Source organism: Eumetopias jubatus, unplaced genomic scaffold (genome assembly GCF_037043125.1).
Source record: "Eumetopias jubatus isolate StellerSeaLion01/CBP00866 unplaced genomic scaffold, mEumJub1_p1.0 scaffold_10, whole genome shotgun sequence".
Classification (NCBI taxonomy): Eukaryota; Metazoa; Chordata; class Mammalia; order Carnivora; family Otariidae; genus Eumetopias; species Eumetopias jubatus.
Window position 1 is genome coordinate 126,396,835 of NW_028274816.1, and position 15,007 is coordinate 126,411,841.

Consider the following 15,007-nt stretch of genomic DNA (forward strand, 5'->3'; position numbering starts at 1 on the left):
AACATTTTGCCACATTTGCTTTTTCACTTTTTTTTTCTGAACTACTTAAAAATAAATTGCAGACATGATGCCTCTCTACCACTAAATATTTCATCATTCATATTTTAAATATGTATTTATATTGATATGGACTCATGGATTTTATTCAGTAGGTTATAATGTTTCTATCATTATTTAATAAAGTATAATCTCTTACAATAATATACAGTTATCATATCTGGAGATTTTGTTTAAATCACATGTACTGGGTTGTCCATCTGAACAAAGTTTTTGCACCATTGCCTAATTGTCAACTGAAATATTTTCCTTGTGACTCCTTCCCTTTCATCAGCACATAAAATGAAATCACATTTGCCAAGGATTTTTTTTTTAAGATTTTATTTATTTATTTGACGGAGAGACACAGCAAGAGAGGGAACACAAGCAGGGGCAGTGGGAGAGGGAGAAGCAGGCTTCCCGCTGAGCAGGGAGCCCGACGCGGGGCTCGATCCCAGGACCCTGGGATCATGACCTGAGCCGAAGGCAGACGCCCAACGACTGAGCCACCCGGGCGCCCCTTGCCAAGGATTTTTTACTTAAAGTTTCCCTATTATCCTTTTCCTTTTTTTCTTCCTTTTATTTCCTCCTGTTTCTACCTGATCTTCTTTGGACCAGGCTGCCTTAATTAAGCTTTTCAACTCAAAGCTGGCCTACTTAAGGGCTGGTAATTATGAGTATAAAAATTTGGAATACTTCGAGTATAAGAACATTTGAGAACCATTGAATCACTGCTACTGCTATTTTGCTAGTTAAACAAAAAAATGTAATTATAAGGTTTTTTTATTTTACTATTTCCCTTTATTTCAAAATCTGGTAGGTATCAAGGTGAAATTTTATTGACTCTTTTTTTTTCTTTTACATGGTCAGTGGTCCTTTTAATAGAAAAGGCAATAATACATGGTTGTTTGCACCAACTACAACTTGCCAGAAGGTATCAGTTTAGGGTAACAGTTCAACAGCCATTAACAAGTGCAAATGTCTAATTGCCTTTTAGTGACATGGGGTCCTTTCAAAGCTGTTTTTAAATTATTTATATGGTTTAGCATATTTGAAAATACTTTTATAAATAAAGTTACAAGGAATATAATTTTGAAAGGCAAACTTTTTCAATAATCACCATTTTTTTTTTTTACTAGCATAACATTAGAATTTACTTTTTGTCTTGCTGACAGAGCAACTAAGAAAGTACAGTTGCATTGACCATATTGATTGTGAACAAAGCAACCATTAGTGGGACTCTGCACCATATATTTTCAGTATTGACCTCCTACTTCCTTTTCCATGGCTTTCTGGGTTGGCTGTTGGTTTTGGACTGCAGTGTAATAAACAGCTAAGGTTTAATTAATGGTAAATGAATACAAGACATAGGTTATGACTTTAACTAGTTAGGGAATTGTTGAATTAAGTCTGCCTTGGAATGCAGTACAATCAATATCCAGTAAAAGGACTATGTATGTAATTTACCTGCAAATGTGTTTGCAATACCATCAAAGTGAGTTTAAATAAGTAAGATATATGAAAGGCGACTAGGAGAGATTTCCACAAGTTAACACTTTGTAGTTTCAGAAAAGATTTCCTTATTGTTGAGAGATGGTATCTTCTAAAACTCTGATAAGGGCCTGGTGAAAAACAGGAATAAATCTCCCTATGTGCACCTTTACCAAATCTACTCCCTTGTGGGCATCCACGCTGGTAAACTATATTGTCCTATTATGGCCTTTTCTAGGATTTTCCTGATACTCTTTGTGGTTCCCATTGGGACAATATCTGTAGCAAAGTCCGTAATCTGCAAGATAAACCCGATCAGGATTTCTGTAACCTAACAGTAGATTTGCTGCTTTTATATCACCATGAACATATTCATTTTCATGTGTATATTCCAGTACATCGAACATTCGGATACCTAGCTGCAGGACAGTTGACTTTTTAAAAGTACCATTCTGGTCTGAGATCTTCTGTAAATCTATTCCTAGCTTTTCCATTACCATAAATCTGTAACTTCCTCCCTTGAATTCAGTAATACTGGATCCATAAAACAGAGGAATTCTTAAGTTCTGAAAATAAAGGGCCATTTTCTTGATATTCCACTTTTACTACATGTCTTGCATCTTTATCTGGTTTATTTGCGGGAAAAGCTAAATATATCAGTCCAAATCCTCCAGAGCCAGTCATTTTGCCCAGCATCCATTGCTTTCCTTCCATATCATCCAGAACCTTGCCTTCTGGAAGTGGAACAGAAAGTTTGTATTTCTCATTTCTTGGTGGCATCACTTCGCAATGGCAGCTCCTCCCGTGGCGCGGTGGGGCAGGCGGAGTGCGGGGCGCAGAAGTGCCGCTCCACCCGACGCCCAGGACCGGGAAGGAGAGAGGGCTGGCCCGGCCCTGGGTTTCCCCCAACCTGAAATTTTATTGACTCTTAAGCTAGTTATGATTACTTATAGATAATATAAAATTTAAGTGTCAGATAATATTTTTGCATATTCTGTATGTAACAATTTACTTTTTCCTTTTGGGGATTTTAAGAATATGTGCACAACTGAATATAGACTCTGGCATCAATTAATTGAAAAGAACTAATATTTTTAATATTTATTCTTAAGCTTTAAATGTATAACTAGTATTGTCTGTTGTTGAAAAAATAAATGTCTGAGTTTAGTTTACAGAGCAGGTAAGAAAATTCCAGTAAGCACATCAATGATTTATCATTTTAAAAGCATTATATATTATTTGGAGCTTCTGTTTTGCCTCTGAGTATTTGACCCTTGAAATAACAACCTAGATTTCACTCAGTGACTCTAAATGATGCAATGAGATGAGAAAGTATGTCTAGATATACTGTGTGTGGTACTGGCAGTCATGCATATTCAACAAGATAATAACATAATGTATGATGATAATATCCATTCTCTAAGGAATACAAAGTGCTTTGTGGAAATTATTTTTTAATTTTCTTTATCTACTTCTGAGTCAAAGTGCATGGGAGATGGTGATAGTCCCAGTGTAAAAAACAGAGGCATATATGATTCAAAGATTGCCTTCAGAAGCTCAGCCTCTCTTTAAGTGAAATTGTGTTACTTTATACAAGACCATAATACCCATTTTAAAGTACATTATAAATTTATGTTAAAACAAGCACATTTTAAATGTATCGTATTCTATCACAGACATAATTATGAGTAAGAATGAATGATGCAAAGGATGTTGTTAGTTTGGACTCTTCTTGTGTTCTTTCTGGTTTTTGGATCTAAAATTCAGTGTAAAATTAACACTGCCGACTTGCTTCTGTTTACTCTCACCTGGTTGTTCTCCAGGCCTGCTCCCCGGCCCTGGTCCTGGGGGCCCTTTCCTGTTGCCTTCAAATAACCTCCTTCATTGGATCTCCTGTTTCTTGAATTTAGTGTCTTCCATATTCTTAGTTTATTCCCCCATTATGCTGGGTCACGTTCTTTAGTAGTTTCCTGAGAAAGAACAGGAGGTACAATTTTGAACTTTTCACATCTATTCTCGATTCATTGTTTAGCTAAGTTAGAGTTCTAGGTTAGAAGTAATTTTGAAATTTGTGAAGGTGTGATTTTCAGTACTTTTTTTAAAGATTTTATTTATTTATTTGACAGAGAAAGAGCACAAGCAGGGGGAGTTGCAGACAGAAGGAAAGGGAGAAGCAGGCTCCCCACTGAGCAGGGAGCCCGACACAGGGCTCCATCCCAGAACCCCGGGATCATGACCTGAGCCGAAGGCAGACGCTTAACGGACTGAGCCACCTGGGTGCCCCTTCAGTATTGTTTTTTAAGTCCAGTGCCAATTAAGATATCTGGTCCTTAGTATATGATGAGCTTTTTTCTTCTGGAAGCTTTTAGGGTTATCCTTATTTCCCCATGTTTTGGATGTTTTTTAACCTCCCCATAGTGAGCTTAGCATGCATCTTTTCCAGTTCATTGCACTGGGCGTTGGGTGGAATGCCCAACGGGCCCAATGGGTGGAAACTCATCTTCAGTTCTGGGAAATTTTCTTAAACTATCATTTTCCCACCTCCTTTTTCACTGTTTTGTTTTCTGGTTTTTGTTTTTAATTTTAAAAGGTAATAAATAGGTTGGACCTTCTGTTTTTCCTGTCTTACCTTTTCTCCATTTTCCATTTACCTTTTTTTCTACTTTCTGAGGGGTTTACTCAATTTGTCCTTTCGACACTTGTATTATGTTTTAATTTCCGTTCTTTTTTTAAATTTACACCAGCTCTTTTCTAAGGGGTGGGTACACTCTTACACGCACATATACACATGCATATTTACATGTATTTATATGTTTATATGTTTCATGGATGTGATGCCTTCTTTTCTTTCCCTGAAGACATTAAATATAATTTAATTTTAGAGTTTCTTGAGCTTCTGTTATTGCCTCTGTGTCCCCAGATTCAGTTTTCTGTTTGCTGGTTGGTTTGTTTGGATCTCTGTCTTTCGTTAGAGGCTCTTCTCAAATTTGTAGTGATTCTTGGTTCTTTCTTCATATTTTTTTTTTTAAGATTTTATTTATTTATTTGACAGAGAGAGAGAGAGTACAAGCAGGGGGAGCAGCAGGGAGAGGGAGAAACGGGCTCCCGCTGAGCAGAGAGCCTGACGTGGGGCTTGATCCCAGGATCCTGGGATCATGACCTGAGCTGAAGGCAGACGCTTAACCAACTAGCCACCCAGGCACCCCTCTTTGTTCATATTTAAGGGTAAGGCTCCAAAATCCAGTACTTGGAAGCTCATTCTGTGTCCATGGGTGGTGGGACACTTGCCAAGTGGTAGGCCTCACAATGGATGATCAGAAGGGGGCCTGGCTGTTTCGTTGGGAGCTTCAAAGTGTCAGTATCTCTGAGGTCTCTTCTAGGTTAGATCTTCTATTGAACTGGGGGCAGTCACCTGACTTCATGGTTCAGGGAGGGTAATATAGGGGTCTGGCAGTTCCTTGTACAAATTTCTAAGAATTTCCATCTCTAGCCGTATTCCACAGTTTTACTTTCAGAGATACCTGATCCCCTCAATTCTTGATCTTTTCTAGGATCTGAGAAAAACTTTTATAAATCATTGCTTGACTCGTAGTGGTACTAAGGTGAATAACTACAGCAGATTTGGTGCTGATAATGTTATTCACATTTCTTAGTCACTCAAGTGGAATTCCTGCAATTTTCTTTTCAGTTTTCTTTATTAGATATGTATGTTTCAGAAAAGTACAATGTTCTTATTGGAACAGTTTAAAAGTAAAATGTATATAAAGTTCATCTCCTGGTAGTGTCCCTCCATTCCTATCCCCTGAGTAACATGTATTAACTGACAGTTGTTAATGTCTTTCTAATATGCTCTCACTGTCATACAAATACAAAGATGTTTTATTGCTTTAAATGAAAAAGGATTCATACTTTACACATTCTGTGGGTTGCTTTAATCATTCATTATATCATAACCATCCCTCCAGGTTAATAGAAATAATGCCATCTTATTCTTTTTAATAACCAAATATTATTTCAATGTATGGTTATAGCATAATCTGTTAAACCATTCTAAAGTTGTTTCCATGGGAGGGGGGGTGTTTTTGTGTGTTTGTCTTTTACTATATCAAACAATGTTCTAATATATATCCTTTTATCTGTCTCCTCACACATTTTTGTTTCTTCTTCGCCTCCTTCTCAAATCTTGAAATTTCAATTTGATTTGCCATTTGCTTAGGGTACTCCCTCTAGCATTTTCCTCCAATAGGATACCTGGTGTTGCCTGTTCAAAAGTACTTTTAGTCAGCTCCCAGATAGGTCAGGCTATTAGAGACCCCTAAGCAGAGGCATATCAGGTGGTAGTGGATGGCCCAGCAGAGTTTTTCTTCTTCAGGGCTTGGCGTTCACACCAGCTGGTGGACTGTCAGCTCTCAGCTTATAGGTTCCTCGGGTTGTGCGTAGCAGCCCTTTATCAGCTGCAGGTACTGGGAGCAGCTCCATCCATCACTGCAGCTCCCATGCATGCAGGTCCATCTCTTCCACTCTCTGGGCTCCTCACTATGCGGTGAAATCTAGGTCTTTTCCCCAGGCTTGAAGGAAAGTCTAGTCTTCCCCGCCATCAGTTCCTTGGTTCTTCCCTTGCTTGAGAGGGTATAGCCTACCTGGCTTTCTTCCCTGGAGATTTCAAAAGAACTTGGGATCTCAGATGGACCTCTCCCCTTCATATCTGTCTTGTTCTTGTGTTCCTCCGTGGAGGAAATTAGACCAGAGGTGAGGTCAGGAATATGTGCTCTGATCATCATCTTCCCAGAATCTCTTCATCTCTGTTGCTATTTTTTTTTAATGTTTCATATATTTTCAGAATTATTCAAGAACATTCTGTTTCCAGCTGTTTTTATAACATCAGTATCTGTAGCACTCCCCTGTGTGTTACATATCAAAATGGATACCGACCCTGCCCTCTAGGTTTCTAATGTCCAGGGAGGTAAGGCTGTTGAAAGTTAATCCTGGCAGTGATAGCAAAAAATATTAACTGAGATTCTTTTAAACAGTACATCAGAGTAGTCACGTGGAAGAGACTATTCTCTTAGTAAGAGAAGGGACCTTCCCCCATCTCTCTCAGTCATTTAGTGAATGTGTAACCTTTGTCAACTGGCTTGGAAACCCAGCAAAATGTTGAATGTGTCTCCTAAAATCTGCCTAGTTGGGGCGCCTGGGTGGCTCAAGTTGGTTAAGCGTCTGCCTTCAGCTCAGGTCATGATCCTGGGGTCCAGGGATCCAACCCCGCATCGGGCTCCCTGCCCCACTGGGAACCTGCTTCTCCCTCTGCCTCTCTCTCTGCTTCCCGCTCCCCCTGCTTGTGCTCTCTCCGGTGCCTTTGGCTCAGGTCATGATCCCAGGGTCCTGTATTGAGCCCCATGTTGGGCTCCCTGCAAGAAGCCTGCTTCTCCCGCTCCCTCTCCCACTCCCCCTGCTTATATTCCCTCTCACACTGTCTTTCTCTCTCTCTCTGTCAAATAAACAAATAAATAATTAAAAAAATAAAATCTGCCTAGTTGGTTCCCAAGTAGAATTCTGGAACATAATCTTTTCATAAATTAAGGACTGGTTATATATGAATATTTTGTGATGTGTTACACTTTTGGTTCTATTTTTATGATCATAATTTCCTACTTTCCTCTCAACAGTTCCTAATTAAGGATATTTTAGTAGCTGGCCCCTTTCAAAACCATTTTTTTTTTAAAGATTTTATTTATTTCAGAGAGAGTGAGAGAGTACAGAGGGAGAGGGAGAAGCAGGACTCAGTCCCAGGATCCTGGGATCATGACCTGAGCCGAAGGCAGACGCTTAACTGACTGGGAAAAATCACAGGAAATGGCCTACTGCCTTGTCCAAAAAGACATCAGAGGATAGCAGCGGGGCTGGAGTGGTCATTTGGGAAAAGAACAGTGTGAAGGTGACTTGGGAAATGATTTTTCTTTTCTGCCCATGCTTTTCAAGATGATGTCGCTTATCTTAGTTTTCGCTTTTTAAGAGTATGGTGGATCCATGCAGGGTAATTTTAAATACCAATGTAATTAATTATGTTCTCTTTTCCCCCTTCAGCATTGCTATGGCAACAAAAGAAAATATGACTTCCCAGAGAGGAATGTTGAAGTCGATTCAGAGCAAAATGAATACTTTGGCCAGTATCCTTTTGAAAATTTGAAGTCTCTAGTGTTTGGCAGGGGGGAGGTGTCTAATGCTTGGTTTGTTGGGGTTTTTTTTTTGGGTTTTTTTTGGTTTTTTTTGGTCAGGTTGCCATCATCAGCAGTTGAGGCCATTAATAATTACATAATATGGATATGCCTTGAATTCCTACTTTATAAAAGTTGATACTGTTTAGTGCCATTTGTAAAAGATTGTACACCAGAAGTCTGATATTAGTAGATTCAGAAAAAAATTATAAATGTGAATTTTCAAATTACTCAGAAAATCATTTTACATTTTAAAAGCTCTTGAATCCATGTTAGAACGCCACAGTATATATTGTTCTTACCTCAACATGGTAAGTGACATGCTTTTTCTTTCTCCAGTTTGGAGAATTAAGTCAGTGGCAGGTGCTTAGAAGGAGAAGGAAGGAGACAGCCATACATGTAGATGAGTTGTAACTGCCAAGAGAATATTTTCATGTGACTCTTCATGCACAAGCTGAATGCTAGGATAGTTTATTGTGACCTCTACCTTTTTAATTCTTGAGTTTCCTGATTTGAATTAGAATTACTAATATTTCCATGAAACCCAGTGGAGAAACTGGTAAGCCTGCTACTCTGAAACATTTTGTTTACTCTCTGACAAGTCAAGCCTTTTGGAGAAAAAAAGTTTTCTTTCCCAATTACTAAGGGAGGAAGGATCTATAATTTTCAAAAGTTGAGTACCTTCTGATCCAAGATAATTTAAGGTCTCTTTTAGTTTGATACTTACTTGCCTAAGGAGTATCCTGAAGTGTGTTGGTATTTTCCAGTTTTTTGTGAATTTTGTTCCTGTTTTACTACCCTAAGTATAAAACCACACATCCACAATCATTTGTATTTTATATAGGGCTATACAGTTTATAGAGTACTGCTGTATACATTGTATCATCAAATTATAATACTTCCAGAAGAATGTGTGTTCAAAAAAATCAAGTAAAATGGGTATTGGTCAGGACTCCATAGAGAGGTAGTAACAGAAACCCAATTCAGACTGACTTAAGGGGGGAAAGGAGGGAATTAATTTGTTTATATTTACCAAATTCTTGGGTAGAATTTGGCTTAAGGCATGGCTCGATTCAGGAGCTCAGATTTTATTGTCAGATTTTATTATTAATCTGCCTTTTCCTCTCTCTTTTCCCCCTACCTACTCCATCTCTTATCTTTCCCGTGGTTGGCCTCATTCTCAGATTTTCTTCTCATGGTGACAGAGATGGCTATACGAGTCACCTTCTATTAGTTCAGAAATCCCCATGGAAAGGGGGGTCTTTTCTAATAGCTGTGATAAAAGTCTCAAGAGGACTGTAGTTTCCCCAGCTAGAGTCACTATAAATATTCTTCCTAGCCAATCCTGAGTTTGTACATACACCTGATGGCAGAGGACAAGGTCAGCCCACACTATTACATGGACTGAACTAGGTTACTATAGGAGAAAGAGGGGCTCCCTAAAGGTAACCTGGACAGAAATGTGCCCATTAGAGACAGGGTTTCCTAATGCCAGAAGTTTGCGTACTCTAAGGGGATTGTTGATCCTTCTACTAAGCAAAAAAAGATTAAGCATTTGCTCTATTTGAGATTCGTACCTTGTAAAAAAAATTTTTAAGATTTTATTTATTTATTTGACAGAGACAGCGAGAGAGGGAACACAAGCAGGCGGGAGTGGGAGAGGGAGAAGCAGGCTTCCCGCTGAGCAGGGAGCCCGACCTGGGGCTCAGTCCCAGGACCCTGGGATCATGACCTGAGCTGAAGGCAGACGCTTAACAACTGAGCCACCCGGGCTCCCCATACCTTGTAAAAGTTTTTGCCTATTATTTCATGCTTCCTGTTCTTGTATATTTTAAAATTTATGTCTGCAAATTTTTTTTTCGTTATTTCAAAAAGCACATTAATGCTTACAGTATGTGGAGCTCCATTCTGGGTAGACAGGGAAATTCAAGATTAGTAGAAGACATGGTCCTAATCATATAATATGTAAAATATATAAGTGCACGAATATAGTCCCTGCTGAGTAGTTTAATTACAGGAAAATGCAGTCAGGATTCACAGGGTGGAGGTATTATTCAGCTGTCCAGTATTGTAGGTGGTTTTTGTTGGTGGTTTTTGACTTTGATAGGATCTCTCTGTTAAAGAGGATGCACCTGCAGGTATATTGTGGACATGCAAAACAATATAGGATGCGCAGGCATTTGCTCTGGTCTACAACATACAAACCAGAGTATGAAGATACTTTGAAATACTAAGTAAAATATAGTTGTGACTGTGTTTAAACCTCTAAAATTGGAAATTTCCTTTTTTTATGTTTCCCAAGTAGGACAGCTAGAATAGTGTAACCCACTTTCCTACCATATCCTCCCTACTACTGCCAAGTAAATTAAAAAATTTAAATTTTTTTAAAATTTAAAATTTAAATAATTCACCAAATCAGTTGATTTATTCAGACCCTAGAGTTGGTTCCCACCAGTTGTCTGATTCTAAGGGGGCTATCACCCTGTGAGGAGAGGATCAGTTACTTCAAAACTCTTCTGGCAAAACTTCCTACTCTCCTGAGAGAAGGGGTTTAAAGAGAGATGGAGAGGTGGGGGAGGGGGAGCAAAGGAGGGAGTTGGGGGGGGGGAATAGGGTGGCGGTAGCAGTGGTAGTTGGCTGTACCTATGCCTTCCTGCCCTGCATTGTTCCTCTGTTCACATACCGGCTCCCAGCCTGACCTGAAGCCTGGTAATAATTCCTCGATTTGTTTGGGTCCTTGTTTAGTAGGACAAGCCCACCTGGGGCATGTGTCTTTTAAAGACTCCCTCAGTGTGATTTTCTTCCCCTGTATTTCTTCTTCTTATTTATTGTTTCTGGACTACACTGATCTCTATTTTTGTGACTCCTGTGACTTTTCACTAAAGAGGCTTCTTTAAATATGACCTTAATAAAGATTTACCAAAGATCGTTTTCCTGCTGTGAACAGCCTGATCCAGCGGATCAATCTTAGGAAGCGGCGAGACTCCCTCATCCTGGGCGGTGTTATTGGTGTCTGTACCATCCTGTTGCTGCTGTATGCTTTCCATTGATGGAATGTCTCCGGGGACTCTTGACAGCCACCACTTTCACACCCTGATCTGGGATAAGGAAAAGTAGGAAGGAGAAGTTGATTGTCCTGATGATTAGCCTGACCAGCAGGATTAATTCATGACTGATAGCTCTGGACTCTGTCACGTGGTCAGGTTGAGCTGAAGCCACAGTTTTTCTGTGCTCTCTTTTCTAACACACATTTCCTTCTGTTTTTAGTTTAAAAAAAAAAAAGTTTTCAGTTACTTTTGTCCTCCCAGGAGGTAAGTAAACCAATCAGAAACAGAGTTTCTGTGCTTCAGTAATAGTGGTGAAGGCTGATGACAAGCCAGGTCTTATAGCTGGACTCCTCAGAAAACCAGGTTTCTCTGTATCCAAAGACTGCTTTCCTTTTAGCCCCCAGGTTGGGTTGTGAATAAAAATAGTTCTTGTCCTTTTATTTTACACTCATGATGAGAAATCACAAGTCATTTCTTGATAAGCTGTGCTATAAATTTCTACTCTGCGTCCCTGTTTTGGTATTCAAGGAAAATTACATTTTTCACAGATTCTTTGAGATGCCAACAGGTCAACTTCAACACAGTTGAGGTTGTCTGAAACAGAAGACAAACACTGCAAAAAAGCTTTTTTTTTCTTTTTGTAAATTGTATGCACACTAGGGTTGACTGTATTACTGGAAAAGCATCAAGAATAACAGGCTTTTTTTTTTGTCAGTCATTGTTTTGATTTTTTGTTTACTTCTTCCATTGGATTAATATTTCCTACTACAAGTAAATGGAATTTCGGTTCTACCATTATAAAAGTAACTAATAGCCAGTGTCTGTCATTGCCCCCACCAGTTCCTCATCATGTCAGGATTAACCCTGAGTGAGAGGACTGCTCAGTTTTCAGTGAGATCTGTTCAACAAGCCACATGTAAAAAGACATTGATTTGCGGGGTCACCATCCAGATAACTCCATTTATAAATGCTCCATGATCTAGGAGCAAAAGTTTGAGAACTACTGCCTGATGTATTAGGAATTCTGAGTTTTATGAAAACCTATTTACTCCAAATCTGTTTTCTCCAAACATCCAGAGAATGGTTTTACTGTTGAAGGTGCTTGTGACAGAATCGCCCTCTGCACCTGTCTTCTATCATCTGGACAGTGACAAAATTTTAAACCACCCACCAGAATTCCTTTCAGGTTTAACCATTTCTCCGTTTCTGTAAATGTATGACTTGTCTAACTGAACTACCACAAATAGCTTGAAGACTTCAACATCTACACTCCTCACCAAGAAAGAAGGTTGCTCTTCACCATTGGAATTGACTCTGGTACTTACGGTATTGGCTTCCTACTGTGGCACAGGGAATAAAAGGCTATTAGCATATGGTTCTTAACTGCATTACAGTGTGTGGGTGATGACATTCAGATGAACTTAATACACAGGCTGATGGCTATGCTAACCCCTGGTCTGGTACAGAAACAGAGGTTTTTCCTTCTGGTGTCGAAGTTTTATTATGTCCTGTGTATGAAAGGCATTTGATACGTTTTTTTTTTTTTTAAACTATGGGGTTTATTTTTCTAAATATGGGTTGATTGATCAGTTACTTGATTGGGGATGCCCTTAAAAGAAAGTAAGTTTTCCCAACGTGACCCTTAAAGGATCAGAGTTCATTTGTTAAATTCTCTGTTGGGAGAACAGAACTTCTCTCCCCTGACACTTTATTATTATCTTTGATTTTTCAAAGGGCCTTGATTGGTGGTTGTGCCTCAGCTAGAATTTATGGGACTTTCGTTGCTATATGGTTGGCATTTATAAAATCTGAAGTATCATAAATAAAGTTATTTATTTAATTATACTACCAGTGTTTTTTACTGGTCTGATTATTTGGTACATTCATTAAAGCTGATTGTGTGAGAGTAAACCAAGGACCTGAGCTAATTTAGCTTGCTGCACTAAGCAAACACATACTTTTGATGGGTGATGAGCCTTTCAGTTAGGGTTATGCTCGAATGAAGTAATAGAATTATGTTGGTTATTTTCTTTATGGAAAGAAACTAGTTCTTCCAAGGAAGTTGAAAAAGCTTGGTGTAGATGTGGGTGTCAGGTAGGTCTGTCTGGCTAACCACCCGGGGCTGTAACCCATGGTGAGGTGACCCAGGGCAAATGTAGATGGCTAGGAGAGAGCTCCTCACCTCTTACGGTTCCTTCATTCACAGACACAGGCCCTGGAATAAGGAAATAGAAGTATGCCATTTACAAGAAGAGGATTTGAATCCCATGATAGCTGATTTGAACTCTTTGTTTCGTGCCATTTAACTTTTTTTTTTTTTTTTTTTTAACCATCCTGGTTTCCTCCCCTTTCCTTCTGCCCTTACAGACCTGCTGCTAGGCTCAGGGGCCAACTGTAAGTTGCTTGTTAGAGCTGGGAGGTCAGAAGGAAGTTGCCTCTTAGGGGAAATTATTCTCCCTCGGCCATTGTCTTATATAATAATGGATCTTTCCTTTGGGATCATTTTAGTAACTATTCAGAACTATCGTTTTCACTAAGAAGTATGAGAGACCGTGGCAACACAAAGGACAAAATTCCCAAAAATATACTTCTGAGATTTTGTTTTAATGTGTGCTGATAACTTTAGTTAAAAATGTTTAATTGACTAAGTTCAAACCCAGATCTCCCAAGTTCTTCAGTTGATCTGTCCTGGCTCTCTCTATGTTCTTCTTAGTGTTTTTAAGGATGCTGAAGGATTTCCTGTAACCTGCATTGCTCACCCTTTATTTTTCTAGTGTTAGAAAAGGGCTTTCCTTCTTCACTATTCCTCCCTCCTTTGTACCAAAATTCACTTGTATAGAGAATTCCTTTTTCCCTACTGCAGATCAGGCATGGAAGTAAAATTCTAAGAATTAAGACAAGTGAAGAGAGGAGACATCACGCGGGCACTTTTTATACCTGAAACCAAATAATATTTACTTTAATTCTTTCCTACTGGATGCTAAATACATCTGACTAGGAAAATGTACTTATTGAGCCTTTTGATGTCATGACTTTTGGCTTCTATGGAACTGAGGCACCTTGGACTTGCATTCCCACCATTGATTTCCTATTTCACTGTTAATAATCTCAACCTGATGAAAAGGACTTTAAAGAACTGGACTAACCTTTCTGGTTTTCTAATACCTCATGTTTGATCATTAGCCAGATATGATTTCTTAGAAATTGACCCAGTTCTCTAACCTGCTGTGGAGGATAAATGGCCATGTCTAGGATGATACCAAAGTCTGTGGCAAAGGTAACTAGTGCACAAATGGATTCCACTCAGAAAAGTAAAATGACTGCGCTCCATTCTCCTTTTGGGTCAGAGGTTGTTTAGCCTGGTCTCTACTCAGATGCAGGGCTTTTCATCATGGTCTTTATAAACCAAGCTTGTCATTCTTTTATAAACCTGCATATCCTTAAGCTTCTCTGGGAAAAGAAAATAAGGAAGGACTAAGTGACTCTGAAGGATGTTTATTGGATAAAAAGCTGAGACAAAGCTGAGCCATGTCTTGAGGGGATCTTTCTCATTTTCTTTGTACCTAACGTCTCACTTTAGTATGAGAGTATTTGCATCTGTTCCCATCCTATTAGCTCTTAGAGAAGGAGGGAAATCAATTCCAGTCACACTTTACCATGATGAAAGATGTTTCCTCATGAAAAATGCCAATACAGATTTTTAAAAATCTATTCCAAATGCACTTTCTTATTTTTTTTTGCTTTTAAAATCGCTTCTTGGAACCAGATTTATTGTATTTGTACTTAATTTTTGTTCTCATCTAAATGCATTTTCTGACTGTATAGAAGAAGCTTTGTTATGTAATTTAATAATAAATTAGAAATCTAAATGGTTGTGCCTGTTGTTTATTTTGAAACGGTACCTTCGAGGCAGTTTGCAATAGTAATTATGAAATCTTTGGTATCTAAAAGTACTTCTCATGATGTCCTAAAACCCAGGGCGACACACTACAGGTACTGAAAAGCTGCCCATCACCTATTGTTCGAAAACATCATATGAATATTCCACTGATAACCCAAGAAATGAAGGAGAATCTCTTCTCAAAATGAAACTTCAGAAGGTATGGTGGAATGTAAAATTGTAGGATTTAGCAAAAGAAATGGGTTTTTACCCTCCCTTTTTATACTTTTTATACTACGGACCAGAACTTGATTCTCTACCCCACCAGAGAATTTGAA

The 15,007-nt window shown here is 38.8% G+C and overlaps 1 protein-coding gene and 1 pseudogene across 2 annotated transcripts in view; one reads left to right on the top strand and one right to left on the bottom strand.

Moving 5' to 3' along the window:
* The window catches only part of GOSR1 (golgi SNAP receptor complex member 1), a 64,118-nt gene extending 49,460 nt beyond the window's left edge, over positions 1-14,658 (top strand). For both annotated transcript variants that reach the window (XM_028109187.2, XM_028109188.2), the window contains exons 8-9: positions 7,612-7,694; positions 10,668-14,658. In XM_028109187.2, coding sequence (XP_027964988.1) covers positions 7,612-7,694; positions 10,668-10,792 — 208 coding nt within the window. In that variant the 3' untranslated portion in view covers positions 10,793-14,658. The remainder of the gene's footprint in view (positions 1-7,611; positions 7,695-10,667) is intronic.
* LOC114213850 (serine/threonine-protein kinase VRK2 pseudogene) lies at positions 1,617-2,307 on the bottom strand (annotated as a pseudogene).
* Positions 14,659-15,007: the final 349 nt, after the last annotated feature.